Raw genomic sequence first — 23,457 nt, forward strand, 5'->3', positions numbered from 1 at the left:
TGAAGTCTGGAAGATAAATTCTACGCTTAATGGTGTACCTTATTTTGTTATGGGTTTCAGAAATGTGTCAGTATATTTTGGCTTGTAGTAAAACAGATGCTTCTTTAGGACCATTAGCTCATTTCTTTCTGGAGGAATTTCTGAATTATCTAAGCAGACAAAAGGAAGGCTCTCTCTGTGGAAAGGTGTATATTATTCTCATTCGCCTGGTATTAGTTCACATTTATCCAAGTATTGTCCAGCTTTCTATTCTAACAGTTGATTCAGCTTTCTACATCTTACTTGATTTACCTATAGGTACTAATTTACATATAGGCACTACATAAACTTTTTGTCCTAAGGCTTTGTATCTGAATATATTTTCTGATACTTTCCCCTAGTCCTTACTCTTTTTGCAGTGGGGGAAGGGGAGAGAATAAGGGCACTGTACAATTATTAAGTTGACATCCACCTCAAACTTTTTCCTTGGGTTATGGAGGAGAAACACGTTTCCCTTTGGAGCTAGTAGATGTTCTTGTCCGCTGTCATAACTATGAATTACTATCTTTAATTCTTGCCTAAAAATTGGTAGTCAGAGATTCTTCCCTTATCCATTAGAAAGCATCTTTAGTGTTTTGTAATCTACCTACCTTAAAAAATTTTTTTTAATATTTGTGAAAAATAAAATAGGGAGGATCATAAGGATTTGTTTTGTCATTTTAAGGTCCTAACTTTGTTTCTTAGCTTGGCGCTTTAATATATGTAATGGTCAAAAAGTAAATAATTATTTTTTTTTCTTTTGAAGCCACTTTCCCAGATAAAAATGTAAAGAAAATAATATGTACAGATGCCTAATAATTTGATTAGATTTCTTTTTCAGTTACATTTCTTGGAGAAAATCTTTAAATCTCAATAAAGTTTTATGTTTATTAGAACTAATTAGAATTAGTTCTCTTTTGCAAAGATTTCCATTAATTTTTACTCCTGGAGGTTAATTTTCCATCATTCTAGTGGTAAAATTAGTCATATAACTTTTTTTTTCTGTTTTATAGTTATAGATGAAAACGTTTCATTTTATATAGGTTTTGTTTTAATTCATTCACATAATTATATTTTAAAGGTTCTTTAAACTTTTGGAAAAATCATATGTCACCTTAGTGTCACAAATGTATATTGCAGTTTTTCAATGAGAAAAATGGAACACTCTACAAGTATTTTTCAGTATATTTTTCTGTTACATAAAATAATTCAGTTTTCAAAGAATAAATTTAAAGGCCATTTTACTTTTGAGGGGGAAAATATCTGAATAGTGTCTTTGTTACATTTACATGCTACGTTTCTCAGTTGAAACATAGTTACCTAAAAATTGCCCTTCTATTTTCAGAGAGTATGTAGGACAGGGCTGACCGACAATCAGGAGGGTGTGGGCCTATGGTGGCACCATGATGGCCTCACCCTATTCTTTCAGCTGAGGAAATGGATTTAGGAATATTCATCCACAGAAGTATAGGGTGAGTTTATGAAACTTGAAGTGGTGGAGGCAGATTTGGAATTCCGGCGGGAGCAGCCATTGAAGCTTGGGTCTCTTGGAGGCTCTCTCTTCTTCCGACTGGATTTGTTCTTATCCACATCATTGGGGTCAAACACCACTGTCATGGACTCCATCCTGGTCACAGTGTACAGACTGCTTTGCCGAGTCGGGTGAAACCTGGTGGTCTTGAGCTCCAGCTCATCATAGCTAGAAACTTTGATGAAAGGACAACAGCGGAATGCTCTCTTGAAGCCAGCTCGAAATCTGAGGAGAAGCAGGCCATGGGAAGAAAAAGTCATGTTTTCAAGTGGAAATTTCCTTCAACTGGTGCAGAAAGCCCTACTTAATGCAGTTAAGCCAATTCAGTTTTTTAATTTAATTTTCTAGTCAAACTCTTAGAATTTATGCCACAGTATTGGTACTAGTCTTCTACGTTCTTCTTGTTTGAATTGAATCTTAATTTTCCATCAATGAGAAGCAAGTCATCATATAGTAAAAACACAGTATCAGTAATCAATATGCCAAAGAAACAGTGTATGTTTCTTCAATAATTTTATACATTTACATAAGTGAATTAAGTTTGCTGGGTAAGGCACTTAAAAATGACATATTTCAAAATGGCTTCTTACAGAAATAATTACACATTTATAAAGTCTCATTTAATATTAAAATTAATTGCTCATCTGGATGGTTTTTATCTAATCATATATGAAAGTGCAAAATCCTTGGCTTTGTAAACCATTAAATGAGGTTGACTAAAAACAGATGTACTGCTTATGGGGAGGTTTGAATTGATATATGGCTTATGCACTTACTGAAAAAAAGTAAGAATTTAGTAGTTTTTAACAAACTTGAGGAACGGTGTGGTAGAGGTCCAACTGGAAAGCGAGCTTAGGATTTAGGTCATGTAGTTACTTCCATGAAATTCACTTTCTGCTTGTGCTAAACCACATTGGTTTATTAAGGAAATTATTGACCCTATGAAACTTAACCCTTCTCCTCCATGTGCTGACCTTACAACTAAGGTGTTTTTTATCTGGAAACCACAGTTTACCTTTTTATTTCCAGTCTTAAATTTAACTGTGAATATTTCTACTTTTCTTTCCAACTTCACTTTAAAAAATAGCTCCCCCTCCACCAGAGGCTGCACCCTGTCTAACTCGCTGACCTCATTATGCTGGAAGGAGGATTGTCATTCTTTTCCTTAGTGTTGCTTCTGTTGCTCTCACAACACCTTCTATTTTGAAGTCTATTTACAAGACATCATTTTTAATAGAGTCCACTCACATATGCCATCATCTCTCCGTCTGTGCATTTCTACGAAGTGCCTTCATTTCTTCAAGGACTTGAGCACATTTTCAACTCTCCTCCTTTAATAACAGGGCATTTCTTTTTCTTTGGCGAGTATAATTCTAAAGGGTTTGGAGAGAGAATTTGGCCTATATAAAACCCACCCAGTTAGAACCCCTAAAAGCATTGTTTTGAGGAGGTAATTGTTAAGGTGAGTTATTTCATTAAATAGGGAGGAGTCTAGAAAAATATCTAGCTCTGTGCTCCTCTCAGTGAATTTTTCAATTTTTCCTTCCTTTTGAATTTTAAATGTGCATCAGGGAGCTGGAACAGCATTATATGCTTTCACTGAAGTCAGAAGAGAAAAGGAACTTGTATTTGGTAATCTTGTGTTTACCTCTTATTCAGACAGCAGTAGATGATGGGGTTGTACATGGTTGAGCTCATTGCCAGCCAAAAGCTAGCCAGGTAGACCTGCTGAATATATTTCCACCTATTTAGTTGTTGATAGATTGCGGTGAGGATGAAGTAAATATGATAAGGCAGCCAGCAGATGGCAAATGTCACCACGACAATAATCATCATTTTTACAACCTGGGAAGACAGAAAGAGGTCATTTTTGGCAAATATAAAAGTCATTGTATCTATTAGTTCTAATAGCCTACTGCAAATCATATTTTTCTGCCAATACAGTTAAATACATAGCATGCCTAAGAAATAGTCAATATATTAAAAAATGGCAAGGTAATATAAGGATAGTTACCTAAGGTAAGTTTCAAGAAAGCGTGCTTGTGTCACCTAGTGAACGGGTGGCAATCACTCAAACAGAACCAAATATATTTTAATTGGCTTGAAGAAAATACGTGTTTATAAAACATCAAAAAGCCTGGGGGAGAAAGAAGCAAGAGCTAGGATTTGGCTGTGCTAGCCTGAACTGTAAAATAGTGAAGACATTATATCTAGAGAACTGACTGTTGAGTCACAGTGGAGGTATATCAGGCTGTAGTGGCTGAGCGTGTTCTTCAGTATTTATTATAGCCTGAGTATAGCTTATGACTATTTAGATTTCTTTACTCTAATACCATTCTCACTGGGAAACCGTCTGAATGTTACCTTCGTTTCTTTTCTAATCTGATATTGGTAAAGGTTTCTCTGGATAGTGAAAAAGGATATTCACCTTAGTTTGAGAAAATATCACTACTTTTAAATTTGTAAGTAGGCAATTGGCTTTACAACTGGTTTATATACCAATTTCTTTCAGTTTGGTAAGCATGGGTCATATCCTCTGTTCTACACTTTTGAACCACAATATGTTGGAAAGCTCTAGTCAAAGTAGAATATCAATCTCTATTTCTCCTCCACTAGTCTTTAAATTCCTAAAAGACATAGAGAATGTCTTGATTATATTAACGTCCCCAGCATCTAGCACAGTCTCTAGTGTATTGCTGGAGATAGATAATTAGATATAAAATGAATGAATACCAAACGACAGTGTACAATTTGTAACAGGAAGTTGAATGGGAGGATGTTTTGCGTGTCTGTAAATAAGATAAAATCTGTTCCATTGTGTCTATAAGAAAGGTAGACTCAAAGTTATTGAACACCGTGAGCAGCTTCGCCTTCTATGTGAAAGGAAATAATAATAACAACATCCTCGGATAACTTCATTTAATATTTCCCATTATCAATCTGTCGAGTAAATTTGTTCATACTTCTTTTGGGAATTTGTAAAAAGTTTAGAATAATAAATACTAAACAAAATAATTTTGAGGCTTAACCACAGTCATATTAGAACATCAATCAGAGAAAGTCCTGATGTAAACAGCCTATGTAGCATCTTGAAACTATGAAAGTACATTATTTAAGTACTGGACTCATTATTTGATTGCAAGTTGGCATTCAGATGAAAGTTGACAAGATTAAAAATCATGAGAAACATGATTCTAGAAATAGGCAAGGCATGAAATGGATCAATGTAGAAGGCAAAGCTTTCCCAAGGGCCTAATCACAGTTAGCATCCAGGTACTTAGTATTAGCTGATGGTAATTGGCCATGAGAGCTGAAAATCCAGGTCAGTAGCTCACAGAATGTCATCACTGGCCCCACCATGCAGTATTTTGATTTTCTCCATGTTCTGTCTATTGCATTTTTTTCTGAATAACTGTGTTCAGAATTCTGCATTTTATCTCTCCTATTTTTTATTCATATATTTGTAGAATACAAGTAAGGAGCCTATTTGATTATAATTGTACATTTATACAATGTTTCACACATCTAACAACTTATTAATTGGTTTTCAATTGCACTTTAGGAAGCTGAGGAAATGACCAAAAGATTTGATGACTGTGATTCATGGAATCTAAGTTAAAATTTTTAAAACTCAGCCTCTTAAGTCTGTTTTTTCTGCTTACAATTAGTAAGATTTATTGAATGTCTATTGGGTCTAAAAAACATAATAGAGAAAAATAATGAGTAGAGAACCAATTCCTTATCCTGAAGAAGATTATAATATAATGAAAATGCAAAAATGTAAATTAAAACTGCATAAGAATGGGGATGTAAATGTGTAAATAAATTGAAAATATTTATGAGAGATTAAGAGAATTCTTATGTAAGAATGAAACTTACTAGTTTATTATAAGCAGGAATGACTCAATGCATGTTACCTGTAGACTCAGGGAAGTTTAGACTGAATGACATGGATTTGGTTGAGTTTTTTCATTCTTGAATATGTGAACATCCTATTGTTCCTTGAACATTGTACACAAGCTCCTGTCCAAGATTATTCTCCCTGGCTTCTCCCTCTCCCTCTTCCCCCAGTTATTCTCATTGGTTAGCAACCTCATCTCATTCAAACCTTTGCACAGTTGTCACTTCTTCTATGAATCATTTTCTGACCAGCCTATTTAAAATTGCAATCTGTCCTTCCAGCACCCCAAGCCCCTTAGCTTGCTCTTTACTTTCAGTTGGTTGTGTTTATTCTTTACTTTGTGTCTCCTTATGCTAGAACACAAAAAAAGCAAGAATGTTCTGCTTGTTTTCTTTACTTATGTATTTCAGGCATGTAGGCTGGATTTCACACATAATTGGTGTTCAAAGTTTTGAAAAATAAGTAAATGAAACTGAATACAAAAACTAAAAGACATTTAGTTGGTTAAGTGATGTTCACAATTTTACTCTGTCATGAATCACTGGTATCATTTGTCCTCCAACTTTAAAATGAACATGTGTATATAAAATGAACTATTTCCCTTTTCTAGGCAAACAAATTCAGGTAAAGCATATTAGGGTACAAACAGTATTACTGATATATTATTTTGGATGTGTGAAAGCATTGCATTTTGTTCTGAATAAATGTTAAGGGTAAGAAAAATATTTATGACAATGTGAACATGGTACAAGCTACCATGTTAAATGTAGAATCAGCAAATGTACATAAAAGCTTATTTAATTGCTTTTATACAGACTAACCAGTTTCCCTTTGCATGAAACTGTCTTTCAACAATAGCTGAAGAGCTGCAAAGGCTATCAGAGTCTTGTAATGTGACTTCCTACCATCAATGTGGAAGAAGTCTGGAATGTGGGAAAATTAAAGTGCATGTGTAGAAACAGAGTATCAGATAACTTATAATTCACATATACATGGCCTTAAGGACCCTGTTGCAAAACATTTAGAAACCTATTTGAAGATTTTTAGGAAAAATCTAAAAGAACCTAAAAGAAAGGATCTTTTATCGTGAAACAACAGCTGTATTTTATTGATTTATTGCTCTCAAATACATTTTAACCATTACCTTGGGTCTCTGCTCATAAAATCTTCTGGAATGATTTCATATATCAAACTTTCAGGCCCCCAGGTTTGATGTAAATACAAAAGTAGGCTCCTGGGTGGACAAAATTGCCTTGCTTTGTGAAATGCTGAAATCAAGAAATTGTAATCATCTTCCTCATAAAAAGGCAAAGGAAAGAGCACTTTGAAACACAAACCTTGAGCAATGATAGATGTGCAACTGCTCAGTTCCGCTGTGTCTCATGGCTGGACAATGGCACTAGCTCAGACAGGCTACATATGCTAAGCAGGAAAGTTGGTGGACTTTCTGAAACTCCTGATATGTTCTGGCAAGATAAGAGACTGGGATAGAGATGACTCAAATGTTTCACCATACCTTAACAAATTTTATTGTAACTTGATACAAAGATTGATCGATGTTGGGTATTTCTTGAAGCTGAAAGACATATCCAGCTTCTGAGGTGATTGGATTTACTCTCCATGGCAACATGGATAGTTGTGGCCATCCATTGTCCTTGGCACAGGGACTTACCAGGTGAGAAAGAAGGGAAGTGGGACAAGGGAGGTAGCTCTTATAGCAACATTGCCTCTTCTTCTTTTTTTGTTTGTTTGTTTGTTTTGTGGTACACGGGCCTCTCACTGTTGTGGCCTCTCCCGTTGCGGAGCACAGGCTCCGGACGCGCAGGCTCAGCGGCCATGGCTCACGGGCCCAGCCGCTCCACGGCACGTGGGATCTTCCCGGACCGGGGCACGAACCCGTGTCCCTTGCATCAGCAGGCGGACTCTCAACCACTGCGCCACCAGAGAAGCCCCATTGCCTCTTCTTAATAGTTTAGAATCCACTTTACTCGTACATAGGCAGGATGGAAATGCACGTCATAAGTTAGTGAGAATAAGCTTTGGGCACCTTTTCTTCAGGTATTAGGGAAAAAAAAAATATCTTTGGCTTTTTATCCTGTACAGGTTAGACTGGAATGCCTGCAGTTGTTCTTATCTATCATATTAAATTAATGCAGGATGGATGATTTTGAGGTTTTAAGTTGTAAGAGAAAAAAGAATCAGTCTAGGAAATTAATTTGCCAGTCTAGGAAATATTGCCAACCTTAAAAATATCTAGGAATTATATTCTTCAAGGGGGAATTTATTCTTTTTAAATGTCTGAATTGGAAATGGTCAACTGTATGTGAGAAGGAACTTCTTGTTTTAATTAAAACCCCAGAGCATGTTTTGAAGAACCATCCCATGGACTATATACTGTACCACTTCTCTGTACCTTTTATCTGCACAAATGTTCTTAAATAACCATTATATCTCCTTAGGTCAAAATTACAGGCCTGCTTATTCTAACTTCATACTAGCACATTAAAATAATATTCTCAAGAGTAAGATATGGAAAAAAATTAATGACAAGCATCAAAATCTAAAGTACTACTTCTTGGACTATTTAGGTTGGGCTTTTGCTGTTTCAGTTTAAAAGAACATGCTTAAAAATTTCAGTCCCAAGGGAGAAAAAGAGAACTAAGTAGTAACACTTGTGAAAAAAGCTCAGGATAGTCCAGAAGATGAGTTGAATTTTGCCAGTAATTTCAGAATTAGATGTGATTATAGGTGTATTTTGTTAGTGTCATCCAAGAAATTTGACACTGTTGCCAAATCCAACTAGCATGACTATACAATTAACATTCGCTTAGAGCAATGCCTATAAGGAGTTATGTCAAGGTGAAACAAATGAGAAAACCCTATGTGTATATACATGGAATGTGGAAAATATTTCTGTGTGAGTGTGTGTGTGTGCAGTATTGTGTTTGGATTCTACTTCTTTACACTTCATTGGTCATGCTTCATTTTTAATGTAATTTCATTTTCCACTGGAAACTTAGAATTTTAAAGTATTGTAAGATTTCAGGTTTATGATGATCTGAAGACATAAAAAGGAATGCAGCCACAAAAAGGAAGACAGGAGGACATTAGAATAAGAAGTCCATTAAGGCAAGAGGAAATAAAGTTTGATGTTACGGGATCATGGTTAAAGGTAAAAACTTATAGAGGCTTATTATGGACTCAATTATGTCCTCACCACCACATTCTTTAAAGTTTACATGGCTTTTTATATATTAGAAGTTTTTTCTAGATTTATTGAGATATAATTGGCATGTAACATCGTGCAAGTTTAAGGTGTACAAAATAATGATTTGATACATGTATCTATTGTGAGATGATCATCCCAGGTGGGTTAGTTAACACCTTCATTACATCACATAATTACCCTTTGTGTGTGTGTGTGTGTGTGTTGAGAACATTTAAGATCTACTCTCTTAACATCTGTGAGGCATCCCCAGTGGCTTGTGAGCTGGCTTCCTGATGGAGTCCATGATGGGTTAGTAGGATCCAAGTCCCTTTGATACGTTCAGTTTGGAGCCCTGCCTGCCGTTCTCCCAGCTGCTCTCTGTCCCCTAGTTGTGCAGATCTCCACAGTCCTCTGGATGGAGGGAGACAGAGATGGGTATCTTTGGCAGGGTCACACACATCCGAAGCCTGGCACTCCCCGTCACATGCTCTTATTGCCCCCCCAGGGAGAAATCACAGCTGAGAAGGCCCCCTTGGCACTGAGCTGCGTCACCTTGGGGAAGAGGTGATGTGTGTAAAGTCAGTTTGCTCCTCTTACTCTTTCCAGTGCATCCAATCTCAGATTTTTTTGTGCTGGAACTTCTCTGCTGGACTCCTGGACTTCCACAAAGGCTCTCTGATCCGTGGGTGACTGTCTAAATCACTTTTTTCAAGGGACTCCTGGTTCACAGCTAAGCGGGGGCAGAGCTGGTTTACGGGCCACTCAGGGGTTCACAGCCAGACAGAGGTCTGTATGTCTATTATCTGTCTTCCTGTGGGCAAGACTCTCCCAGCTATGGTGCTGGTGACGGAACCAAAGCCAGATGGGGCTGTAGCCAAGTCCTCAGAAGTATGGAGCTGTTTCTGGATCTGTAGCTGAGACCGTGGTAGGTGAGTCAGCCGCCAGGGTGCAGGCCGCTCTTCAAAGTGACTCTCCTCATTCTTGGACTGCACTGCAGTTTCACAGTCTCCTACCTGGATCTCCCAGTTTCTACAAAGGCACTCTTGCCCATGGATAGATGCCAAATTGTTGTTGTTGAGTGGGGCTATGATGAGGGACATCTTATTTGGCCATCTTGTTGATGTCACTCCCCCAGATTAATAGATTGAAGTCCTAATCCTCAGTACCTCAAGCACCTCAGCATGTGACTGTATGTGGAGACAGGGTCTTTAAAGAAGTAATTAAGTTAAAATAAGGTCATTAGGGTGGGACCTAAACCAATATGACTGGTGTTCTTAAAAGAAGAGGTGATTAGAATACAGATACACAGAAGGAAGACCATGTGAAGACAGAGGGTTACAGCCATCTGCAACATAGTGGAGTGATCTTAGAAGAACCCAACCCTTGATGACACCTTGAACTCAGACTTCTAGCTTCCAGAATTGTGAGAAAATATTTCTGTTGTTTAAACTACCAGTCTATGTTATTTTGTTATGGCAGCCTGAGTAGATTAATACAGTGCTTGTAATGCTAAGGAGAGTATATTACATATGGCTTAATTCCTGCAAAGTAGGAGGCAAAATACTATACAAGTTCCCAGTGAAAATGGAGACTTCTAGAGAGGTTCTGATTGCCTGGAAATTGCTTTCAGGGAAGTAAAGGATAGACCAGGATCTCTCTTTCTATCACTTGAGCCTCTCTTAGGTTATATATGGTCCTCCTCACAAGCACTATTTTCCATGATAATTCCTTTGTAACAGAAATGACAAGCACAGAGAAAGCTTACTTGCTGGGCAAGGTAATAGATTCTTTGTGGTTGTTATACAAGTCAAAAATCCAATTGAATCTGTCACTTGAGCTTAGACTGAAGGGCAGCTCCTTTGATTAAGGCAAAAGGCTTCTTTGTTATCACACTTAGGTATTCACTTCTGAAGGAGCACATCTGGCTTGTTAGTATTTAGAGGAAGATAGTTAAAATAGAAAATAGCCAGAAAAAAATTTCTATGGTTTATAAAACAATAGAAGCAAATTTATCTACCAGTATTTCAGCTATTCAAATAAATAAGGCCAACTTCAACAAGAATTAACAAAAAACAAATTGTCACATATTATGAATATTGGGGCCAAGTCATGTTTTTGAGGCTTCTTTTATAGTAGAATAGGGAAGAATGTCAAAATATGGTTTAAAAATGTGGTTTACATTAAAGGTATACATCTAGCTAATAACACAAAAAATGTAATAAAATTATAGTACTCAGAACATATAGACAAAATATATAAATGTATAATTCATAATGAACTACAAGGTGATAGTTTGGTAATGGGACTGGAATTTGAAATTGTTTGGTCAATATCTTCTTCTCTTACTTATTGGGATGTCCTGGGTTGTTACACTGTAACTGGACAGCAATAGAGAGCCCATTCCTGACTTTACATTTCAAATTTCTCTCTCTTAAATTCTGGAAGGTATAGCACAATTTCTCATTCTGTGCTCTACTTAAGGACTTTCTTATCTTGTCCTTCAAAACTTCTATTTCCTTATCTTTCCCTTTACTACCTTTCTGTGCTAGTTTGTGATGACACAGTTTCTGTGCTACAGAAACAATGCTCAGCTTGCTGGAGTGATGCACTCAGCCAGGTAGTTCTAACAGTCATTTTGAGAATCACTAAAGGAAAGTCAAGTGGATAGTTACATTGTCTTTTGAGAGAGGTATGACCAGTGGGTACATTTGAGGGCAGAAGTGGTGTATGAGTCAGTGGAGTCGTGTCCCTCTTTTATTTTAGTAAAAGGCTTAGTGTTTTTTATATTCATTTTAAAACTTGCAAATATATGAATTTATTTAAACTCCACGACAAACCTTAGACCATATAGTTTCTCCATTTTATGGATGAGAGACTTAAAACCAAGGAGGGAGATGATTTCTTAAGATCCCAAAGGCAAGTTCAGAGCTAGGATTACTGGGCCTCTTCATTCTTCATTAGCTAGGGATCATTTTGTATACATTCTGCTTCTCAAGACCCTGAAAAATAGCCTTTGCTTCTTTCCTCACATAGCATTCTCAGGGGATGCTTAAGTGAAGGGTAGTCAAAGAATCTTACTCCACTAAGGGACAGCTCAAATGAGATTTATGTGATATGAGATATTTTTCTATATCTGGAAGGGGAAAGAGTGAGAAAATAAGTTGGAATGGTGGAGTGGCCCGAGAATTTGAGGTTGAAACCTGGCTGATCTAACACTACATGAATAAGGACAGATTTATCTGTGCTAAAACTATGAAATAGGGACTCAATACTTCAAATATTTTATGTGCTCATATGGTACCACTTACTTCCACATTATTTATTTATGTCAAACACAGTTAAAGACAAATGGAAAAAAAGTATAAATCTTTGACAATATCATATATTCATTATACCTAGAAATCATAAAGCAAGTCTGCTGAAAAGACTGTTTTAGTCTCAAATAAATAGTTACTGTTAGGGTTTAGGATCTTTTGACAGACAGAAGTGGGGGAGAGAGTCAAGAAGATTTCTGTCTCAGTTACCCTTCTGGGGAAGAGGGTGTAAAAGAGGAAAGAGCTGCAATCAACTGCCAGGTCATCTCATCCTTCTCTGTTCTAGAAGTTGCAAGGAAGGATCTGGTATCTTGAGAATGTGCCTGGCCAGGTGAAGGGCTGGGCTGACATCATTTGCCAGAACAGCAGATTTTATGCCTTGATATGTGTTTATATATCTTGTCCTTTTAGAAACACAGTGTTGTTAATAAATTGTGGTCTGAAATGTTGAGCCAGCCAGTGTCTTTTGCAGTTGGCTTTTATCTTAAAGGTGTGCATACTTTAATTGTTTTTTGAAACAGCATAAATCTAGAATATTTAAGATTACTGTTTTCTATATTTCTATAGAAAATAAGATCAGTCACTGAAAATTAATTTTTTTCTCTACAGTATATGACAAACTAAGAAAACATGGTTTATAAATAAATGTTGTCCTTATTTGTAGTTACCTTGAAATAAATCTACATGATTTGCACATGTTTACCTCTGGAATGCCCTAATCCAATTTCTTTCCCTGTAAACTTTTCTCTCCATCCTTTGGGAGAGTACCTCAAGTTCACCTCTTGGAGTAGCTTCCCTCATTTCTTCATACAGGTAGGGTTAGATACTTCCTAATTAGACAGCATATTATACTTATAACACAGATACATGTTACAGTCGAGCATGTTTCTGTTTTCTTCTGTCTGAATATGGGGACATGCATTATTCATCTTTGTGTCTCCAAAACTTAGCATAGTTCTTGACATTCAATAAATACCTATTGACTGAGGATATTTTAATTTTACTACCCATTTTATGAACACTTTAATTGCAAAAAATATCATTTATCTTTGTCTTACCAGTTTTTTGCCCTATCATGCACATAATAGAATTTCAAAAATATTATTTCAGTGACTAAAAAAACCCACCTTTATATATTTTAAACCAAAATTAAAATCATTATTATTGCCCTTGGCCTTTGTATTTAGCAGGGTATTTGGAAAGAATAGCTATGTGAACCATGTGAAGGTACAGCTTTAAGAAAGAAGTTCAATTATGTTTGCTTACTTAATCTATTATATCCTTAAATTACAATTGTTCTACAATAATGCCACTTTTCTAGAGAAACCAAGGCCCTAGGCTCTCAAGATACAGTGCTAAATTAAAAAAGAAAAAAAAAAGTTGTCTATTTTCACAGAACTTACATCCTATCTAGGTTTATGGAATGCAATGGAAGTTATATTTGTGGAAGTAATATTTAAGCTGGAACCTAGAGGATGTACAGAGAGAAGAATGAAGGGCACATCATTCTATGTCCTGATAATAGTGTGAGTGAAGACTGAGAAGTGGGAGAAACTTTGATGTGCTAGAACAGCTGAGATCAAGTGTCACTGGAACATAGTATGTGAAGAGTGAAGTTTCATAGAATTAGATTGGCAGAGTAAGTGGTAGCAAGATTCTGCAGGATCTCATAGGTTATTTTGGGGGTTTGCAGTTGCTTTGAGCTATTTTCTTAACTATATCGGGGAACCACTGAAAAACTCAGCAGATTGCATGAGTTGATTTAGAATCTAAAAACATCATCTTGTACAGCATGGTGACTATTGTTAATAATACTGTACTGTATATTTAAAAGTTGCTAAGACAGTAGATCTTAAAAGTTCCCATAATAAGAAAAAATTATAACTATGTGTTCTGATGGATGTTAACCAGACTTACTGTGGTAATCATATAGCAATATATACAAATATTAAATCATTATGTTGTATACCTAAAACTAATATAATGTTATATTTAAAATTATATCTCAATAAAAAATCTTGGATGCTGAATGGAGAATAAATTTGAAGAGAGCAAGTGTAGATCTGGGGAAATGAGTTGTAGAGGCGGTGGTAGTGGACCTAATGGCTGTTGTAATGATAGTATCTTGGAGAATTATTTCAATGGAAGTGGAGAGAAGTACAGAAATGGGAGATGTTTTTAGGGAGGGACTCATTAGGATTTAGTGATGAAATAGATGATAGTGAGAGGGAAAGGGAAGTTTAAAAACGACTCTTTTCAGAATTTATTATCTGGGTGAATGGAAGTGCCAACTACTAATATTTGGATGACTGTAGAAAGAGTCTGCTTTTATGACAGACATGGAGACTTAAAGATCAGTTTTGTATATTATACTCTAAAAATACCTCAGAAATAGCCAAAACAAGGACATCAAGTATGCAGCTGATTATTGCATAAACTCGGAGCTCATAGAGGAAGTATTGATTTGGAATATATATTTCAGAGTCAGAGATCTATAGATGATATTTAATGTCATGGAAAGGAATGAATATAAGAATGAATATAGAAAGATAGGAATGAATATATTCTGTACTATTGGTTCTATTTCACTGAAGAACCCTGACTACTGCTATGATATCAATTATACTGCACAACTCCCTATTGTATACTCCATATTTTTGGCCTTCCTAGAAGTAGTCCAATTTCTGAGCACTTTCATTTTTATATAAAAATATATTTGATCTAGGGGAGAATACATTTTTTTCTGATCATCTAATCTATTCCTCATCAGTTTAGCTAATGGCATTATGGCATTGCTTCATACATTGTTAATTCATTGATTCGGCAAATATTTATTAAGCGTTTTTTATATATATGCATATATATGGTACTGGCTCAAACAATTATTAAGGCCGAGAACTTCCACAATTTGCCACCTGCAAGATGGAGAGCCAGGAAGGCTGGTGGAGAAAATTGATGTCACAACTTAAGCAGTCAGGCAGAGAGCAAATTCACCCTTTTGCTGCTTTTTTGTTGTATTTAGGCTCTCAACAGATGAGATGATGTCCACCTACATTGGGGAGGACCATCTGCTTTACTTATTCCACCAATTCAAATGCTAATCTCTTCTGGAAATATCCTCACAGACACACTCAGACATAATATTTAACCAGCTATCTGGGTATCTGATGGCCTAGTCAAGTTGACACATAAAATTAATCATTACAGTAGCATAGGCTTCATTATGCCATTGAATTGAATTTTAGTGTGTTACTAATAGAGAAAGTTAGGTACATGTCTGGATTGTTCATTGCATTCTCTTTCAATGGTGGCTAAAGAAACTATTCTCATAGACAAACTTATTTTTATGATGTGTGATATTATGTCAGTGTAGATTTATTTATACCCTAAGGTAAATATAAGTCAAAATACATATTCTAGAAGCTTGTGCTTTCTCCCCTTAATTTCAGAAATGATAAAAAGAAAGAATTTGCTCTTTATTGAAAGGAATAACTCAGAAAAGATAACAATATGTAGGTACATTTAGTTTTATAAGACTGTTTAAGAAAGAGGATAATAAATAGATAGATAAGTAAATTAATAAATAATAAATAAAATCTCAGAGAGTAAAAGTAAGGGACAAACAGTTGCCTCCTAAGACAGAAGGGAAACTAAAATTTGTTGAGACCCTGTTATGTGCAAGGTACTGTGCTTGTATTATATGCATTATATGCTCATTTTAATTAATGCTATTGGTATGTATTGGAGGTGCCCAGCTAACTGTGTTTTAATTAAAGTGAAAGGTCTTGTAGGTAAGAATTTATTTTCTAACAGGGAGTGTTGTCAAGAAGTAGAAGAGGCTGATTCTGGAGGTAAAGGTAAATAGAACATCTCTCTGTACATTAAATTCTATTCAAGTGAATGACTCCACATTGCTAAGCTAGACCTCTCCTCTAACCTTCTGTTATTTTTTCCCTTGTGATCCTTAGGTGTTTTGCATATCTGTTTGTGTTTTGATATATTTCTTCACTTTTCAATGGTGACATCTTCTTTTTCAACAATTGGAGTTTTAAATTTAAAAAAGATACATTTAGTCTCATGATTTTCATGCCATAATTAAGAGATCTTATCTTTTGTGTTTTAGTCCATGAAGTACAGATTATTCTAAGTGCTCTGCTTCTCTGTCTTGTTTCTAGCAACTGGGTTCCCTAAGGTTTGTTTTATTTCCTTTTGCCAAGTCTAGGCCCTGTCTGTCTTTGCCTGTAAAGATAAACTGAGTGTTCTTTTCAGGACTGCAAATCTGACATGACAGAGGGAGCACAGTCTTCTCTCCTACTGGTCAGCTATGTGTCCTCGGAAGATGGAGAAAGACAGTCTAGTCTGCCCCGTGTGGCCCTAGTGGACATATTAGCACTTTCACAGTCTCTGGAATAATGAGGTTGATGCATAAAACCCTGTGCTCTTCTCTCCTTTATTGCACCACCTCTGGCTTCACACACCCCTCTGAGCTCTGCCCACTCTCCTATCACAGTTACTGCTTCATTCAGAAGACTTAGTATGTGGCAGATGAGAAGGTAGAACTCAGGCCACCATCTTCCCCAGATAGGTAACCTGTCTGAATCTCTCAAATTTTATGTATTAAAAAAGTTCTCTCCATTCTCCACTCCCCCTCCCCACCCCCCCTTCCAAGGCTGTTCTTTCTGTGAACTTCCCTATCTCTGTAAGTGGCACCACCACCCACCCAGACATTTAGAAGTCATGCTTATTTCTTTGCATCCCCTCATTTTCACCACCCCATTCAATACCTAGGCAAATCCTGTTGGCCAAGTCACCAAAATATGTCTAAATCTTTTTGTCTTGTCAGCTCTATTACTATAATCTCTGAGAAAGCATCATTATCTTTCTCCTGGACTAATACAATAACCACCTAATTGGACTTTGCTGTCAAAACTATTGTTATATTTTAATAGCTAATAATAAAATAATAATTGTCTTAATTAGCTCAGGCTGTATAACAAAATGCCATCAACTGAGTGGCTTCAATAACACACATGCATTTTCTCACAGTTCTGGAGACTGGGAGTTTGAGTTCAGGGTACCGGCATGATTGATTTCTGGTGAAGTTCTGCTTCCTGGTGTGTAGGTGGCCACCATGTGTATTTAAGGAGAGGGAGAGTGAGTGACCTCTCTGGTGTGTCTTCTTACAAGAACACTAATCCTATTGGATTGGGGCCCCATCCTGATGACCACATTTAATTGTAATTATCACTATATAGACCCTATCTTCAAATACAGTCATATTAGAGGTTAGAGCTTCAACATATGAATTTAGCAGAGACACAGTTCAGTCTTTAGTAACATTAAATGTAAGACATTATAATATCAAGTTCTTATTTGTCAACGTGTTTAGGTCTATTATTTTCTAGAGTTTCCCTTTGAGTTGGTAATTACCTATTGGTATTTTCCAGAAATTAACATTTTTCTTTTGATATTAGTTTTAATATTTCTATTATATACATAATTCATTGTTTGGCCTGGGAAGAATTATTCCCAAATTGGAAGAGACACACAACTTATCTAGGGAGTTGTTGAGAGAAATTCTTTCCCTGATATTTTAAAGTATAAATTTTAAACTTGTATCTATTTAGTATTGAGGCAAAGAATTTAAATGGCTCATCAAGTGGCTGATCAGTGGTGTACATTTAAGCACATAACTTTATGGAATAGTTAGAAGTGAACTTTGAAGTTCATTACACAGTAGTGTACAGCAGTGTCAAGAGCACTGGACTCAAAGACTTTGATTTAAATCTAGGCCCTGATTGTAAATAGCTATGTAACATTGGGTAAATTAAATCTTTCTGAACATCAGTAGCCTTATTAGTAGAGATAAGAACACTCATCATACAAGGGATTGTGAGGATGAAATGGGAATGAGAATGCCAGTCTCATAAAATACTCAGGGCATGCTGAGATATTCATTTTTACTTCATTCCCAAGATCTGACTAACTTATAAGCATATTTTAAATTATTGGTACTGAGGCCTAAGTTGGTTATGAATGTGCTTTTATAAAGGCAATGGAGGGCTATGGTGGTGGGCTGGGGGACAGTGGGTAAAATGAAAATTGGGTACTGGAGAACAAAGGTCTTCTATCAAATTTTGTGGGAGAAGGTATGCAAACAATAGGTGTTTTAAAAACAGCTCTTTTAAAATCATAATTCCTGCTAATCTGAGTTTGTGTGTTTGTGTGATTGTGAATAGAAATAGAGATAGAGATAGAGAGATATGGCATCACTTCATGTTTTCCATTACAGCTTAAAACATAACAAGTCCAATCATTTTATAGTCACAATGGCTTTGTCACGTCTTCAACACAGCATATTTCTATAAGATAACAACATAACAGATGTTCCTTGAAAATCTTTCCTATAGGAAAAAAATGAAGATTATTACCAGAGGAAGAAAAAGAATAATAATTGTTTTGTTCTTGATTTATATTTTAGTTTTATAACTGGAGAAGTAAGAACTTGAAATGTATTTAATAAAATATTAAATGAACAATAAAAATACCATAAATATTTTTACAAAGTTAAAAAATACCTAGACTCTAATGCGCATTTAACTGTTAACTATAATATTTAGAGCATAAACTTAATCCAAGGCATATAATCTCAGTATCTTTTTTATTGGTACTTAAGATCTCAATTTGTTTGCAAAGTTCATCTGAGAAAAATAAAAATAACGTGTCCATATATTTACTCCTTTAGATGCATGAATAATTTCTGGGAAAGAGAAATATCCTTTACTCTGACAATTCCAGAAATATATTTTAAAACATCAAATTTAAGTCCTCCTCATGATATGTCAGGAAAATTGGTGGTGTTCCAGAAAATTCAATTTTATGGGTTCAGTTAGACCAGTAATGTCAGTGACTTGTGCTAGAGGAAACTCCTAGAGAGGTTATTGGGAGACTACTGAATTATAAGTGATTATTTATACTAATTTATGCATTAGTATAAATTTGTGGGTCACTACAACACATGAAAGATACAACCAAAGAAAAAGGACAGGATATATTATAACGATCTTTCTAATCTCAGAAACATCAACATATTGTATAGTTTGTATATACTGTATAGAGTATATAGAGTGTATATTGTGTATAATATATATAGAGTAACTTGAGTGTACATATGTATATCTATATCTATCTATCTATCTATCTATCTTTTTCCCTAAGAACAACTATAAGCTCTGGAAAAAGTATAAATTACAATAACAACTACAAAACTGTTTTATGGCACTGGAGAGTGGTCAAAAGTATGCTGAAACTGGAGACTACATAACCTGGGTGAGATTCATACATATATAAACTTCTCCGAATTCCTTGGCTTCCCCTGCAATGCACAAGACAAGGCTACGAGCATCTTAGGAGGTGAAAAACAGTTGAAAGGCTGTAAGAGGGGGAGATTTTAGCAGCTACTCCTCATAAGAGAGACAGAGTTTAGAGTTTGAGTCTCTTCAAACTAGAGTCTCAGTAGACAACTTGGGTTTTCCCACAAGGTCTAGGCCTTAAGATTAAATACTATGCCTAGGATTAAGAAATTAACCTTAAAACTAAGGGCAAAACTAAAATAGATTCATCCTAACGAAGTACCAAACCTATGCAAATTTGAATGATCTACCAGCAACTTAACTGCCTGCTCAGAGAAAGCACAGCATTTTTCAGATGAATGGCACCCCGAGTCTTAACATCATATCTCACAATACCCAGTATACAACTCCAAATTGTCGCACATGCAAAGAAATATAAAAATGTGATCCATAATCAAGAAAAACTGAGTCGGTAGGTTTTGCAATTAATAGATAAGGTTTTTAAATAACTATGAAAAATATGTTAAAGTATTTACAGAAACAGATGGCTTAAAAGATGGAGAATTTCAGGAGATATATGAAAATTGTAAAACTGTAAAAAATTCAGATGGAAATCTTAGAACAATATCTGAAGTAATTTAGTAAAATATTAGACGTTTCATTTCAATTCTGACTATGTAAATATTTGATAAGTACTTGATAATGTTTGATTCATTTTGTCAGTATCTCTTATCACTTTGCAAGATTATACTCCTAGAATAAGACATTTCTTTTGTTTCTATTACTACTAGAAGAGAAAGATACTTTTTTAGGACCATTAAACTAGCAAAATCATTGAATTGCTGAGTCCACATTAATTGCTTCTGTTTCTGGCTAGAGTCTATTTTTGCTAGCAACTCACAAAACATGAGAATTGGTGTACAATGCCTTATCAAAAATGAAAACCAGATTTGGAGAGCCAAAATGAGTCATGATCTTTTAATATTAATATTTTATTTGAGTCATAAATATTAGAAGATTGTGAGTCATTTGAGTCATGGTTTAAGACAAATAAGCAAACAAAGAAAGAGAAAACACATTCATTTTGAAATATTCTGCCTCTCATAATAAGTATAAGCTTTCATGTGTAACAATAATCATTTTTAAAGTAATGATTCACTTGAGCCCTTCAGCTTTGCAGTTTGTTGGAAGAGATAGTTAAGCAAATGGATGTTTCTTATGTAAAGTTGTAAGTTGCATGCTAGAGCTTGCTGTGTGATGTAATGGGAGCACATGGACAAACACTGAATGCAGATTGGGGGTGGAAGTTTCAAAGAGTCTTTCTAGTGGAAGAAGTGCCTGTGATACAGCTTTGAAGACAAATAGGAAACATCCAGGTGAGAGGAGTAGAAAAGGAGTGGGAGAGTGGGGGGAAGAGTGTCCTAGTCACATAAATAAAATATGCAAAGCTCATACCTCACTCTAGTACTACAAATAGTTTGACTGACTGGGGATGTAGTGCATAATATAAAATATGCTGATGAAGAAAGTAAGAGAGATGGATTGAAGTGAGATTAGGGAGGGCCAGAGAAACCATTAAAGGATTTTAAGGAGAGTATTAATAAATTCAGATTTTAGAGAGATTACTTTGAAAGCAGTGTAGAATCGATTTTATTTGAATCAGATTTAATGGAGGCAGGAGGATCATTAGTTGATGAGTATATTAATCTAGGTAAGAAATTATGTAGTCTAAACAAATGTAGAGCAGGAGCTTAGGAAAGAAAAAAATATATTTATATTTGAGTGATTTTAGAGTTAATTTGAAGGACTTTCTCATTGACTGAGTTTCAGTTGAGGAAAGAGAGATGTTACAGATTATTTCCAGTTTCTTTTGTCTGGTCACTCTGTGGATATTAGTAATATTCTATGAAATGGGAAGAAGACTTTCAAAGTCTCGACAAAGACAGTTATTTCATTTTGACACGCTTATTTTGAACTGTCTGTTATACATAGGGTTGGGATGAGAGATGGTTAATAGAATTTTAATCTGGAGCTCAGAGCCTGAGCCTCAGAAGAGAAGTCTAGATATGGGCATAATGTTAATGTCGATTTGGGAGTAATTTTCAAAGATGTTGATGTCATGGAAGTGGATGAAATTATCCAAATAAGACTGTATATGAAAGCTATAAAAATATGAAGAATGGACCTGCAGGGTAAAGAGTAGCATTGAAGTGGTATAGGAAGAAAAGCCAGAAAAGGATACTAAAGAGGAATATCCTGCAGAGAGAAACGAGACAAATTCCATGGAAGGAGAGGCTTCTCAAGTGGTGACTGATGAAAGGGTATCTACTGTGTCAATCTGATCAAGGACTGAATATATCCAATGAATTTACAACAAAGAAGGCACAGGTATCTTTGTCAAGGGTAGTTTCAGCAGGATGATACTGTGTGTTGGAAGTCACATAGCATTAACAAGAGGAGCAAAAGATTGGTAAACAAGAGGAGAAAGCAAATATAAACAACACAAGATGGAAGAGATGTGAGTGTGCTTACATTTTGGAAGAGAATTATAGTGAAGTGAAAGAGGTCATGGTTCAGAAGAGAGATGGTTTAATTGAGAGATGGCTACTCTTGAGAAGGAGGTGCCAAGGATCTAGAACACAGTTAATGTATTGATGAAAAACATAAGAAGACAGTGATCAGAGGAAGATAGCAGTAGCTGGATGATGTGTGAAGACAGTGAGCCTAGTCAGCAGTCTGTGGCCACTTGAACCCCCATCCCCACATTGAAGTGAATCCAAATATAATACTGCAGAAGAGCTGTGTTGTTGTGAAAATGTGGAGCTCAGTTGTAAGGAACAATCAGACCTGGAAGAGACCAGTATCAATGTGACTGGGGAAGGATATTCATCAGCTTTAGGGAATCACACTTAAAAAAATAAAATGAAGTGCATATTAAACTTTTAATCAAAATGAATCATAGGGAAAAATGATCGATGGGAATGTTGTGAGGTCATTTGCTAGATCTACCTGCTCTCAAATTGGAGTATACCTACAATTTTCTTGGATAAAGGATTCAAAATGAATAGATTAATTCTCTCTCCTACTACTTAAAGTTAATATAAATAAAGCTATAAGCTTTTTACCGCTCAACTAGTATAACTTGGTACTTTAGCTGTATGAAAAAACTGATCCATTTCAGAGAAATGAGAATCTGATCTGTACTGTTAAATCACCCAAAGACAGAGATTCTGTGACTTTCCTCTAAAATTTTAAAATACCATTAATAAAGTCATGTGTGGAAAATAGTCCCTTTTGCTTATAACAAAATTTTTTGGTTTGTTATCACAGAATATAACAGAGTAGCCATTGATATGCCTTATATACATTAAGAAATGACATCATTACAGCAAAATGTCCCTGAACTATGCCTCCCATCTCAGGCTGAGACTTGAAGAAGGTATGGGTATATACATTTACCTTTGAATCATTTGCTCAAAGCTGCCTAAATTCTCAGGTATCTTATAGGAAAAAGATAAGAGAGCAATAGAAATGTAATTGTAAGGCCAAGGATCTCCCATTCATTGTATTATAGATGATCCTTAAGTAAATGTAAGCTGATTTATTTATTGCCGCAAAACGCTGGAGTTTGTGCTCACTGTACTGAATACTTCCTAGTGAAAATATGTGGTCTGATAATGAAATGTTCCAGGAGATGCCTCATGAAATCTTATGTCTAGAAGTTAGATTGTAATGTTCCAGGTATTGTAATGATGGAGACCTGGCTTGTGTTCTCAGTCAAGTGAAAGAAAAAGTGTCTTCTAGTTCTCCATGAAGCCTTGTCTAAAATTGAACACTCTCTCTTGTTCAAACTGGATTAAATGTGGCATACAAACTTATTGTCACCAATCATTAGTTTTCAGTTTCCTTGAGGCACTGTGTATGAAGGGAACTATTATCTAATACTTGATCTTCTGCTTTTTAATCAGCATGGGTAGCATTTGAAGGACCTGTTGTTTATTCTAATTATTACTGGAGTTCCTATTACCTTGGTTTTGCAACTACTATTCTGTCCATTGTTTTCAGTTCTTTTAGGATGCTTTTTTCCTTTACAGATTTAATATGTGAGGCATGTATGTGTTCCTTTAAGGTGT

At 35.6% G+C, this 23,457-nt stretch overlaps 1 protein-coding gene across 1 annotated transcript in view; it reads right to left on the reverse strand.

Annotated features, from left to right (window-relative positions):
- Positions 1–1,420: 1,420 nt before the first annotated feature.
- The window catches only part of TACR3 (tachykinin receptor 3), a gene marked incomplete at its 5' end in the record, with an annotated part of 68,589 nt that continues 46,552 nt past the window's right edge, over positions 1,421–23,457 (reverse strand). The window contains 2 exons of the mRNA XM_081248164.1: positions 1,421–1,774; positions 3,198–3,394. Coding sequence (XP_081104290.1) covers positions 1,462–1,774; positions 3,198–3,394 — 510 coding nt within the window. The 3' untranslated portion in view covers positions 1,421–1,461. The remainder of the gene's footprint in view (positions 1,775–3,197; positions 3,395–23,457) is intronic.

Source organism: Mesoplodon bidens (genome assembly GCF_964165515.1).
Source record: "Mesoplodon bidens genome assembly, chromosome: 1".
NCBI lineage: Eukaryota > Metazoa > Chordata > Mammalia > Artiodactyla > Ziphiidae > Mesoplodon > Mesoplodon bidens.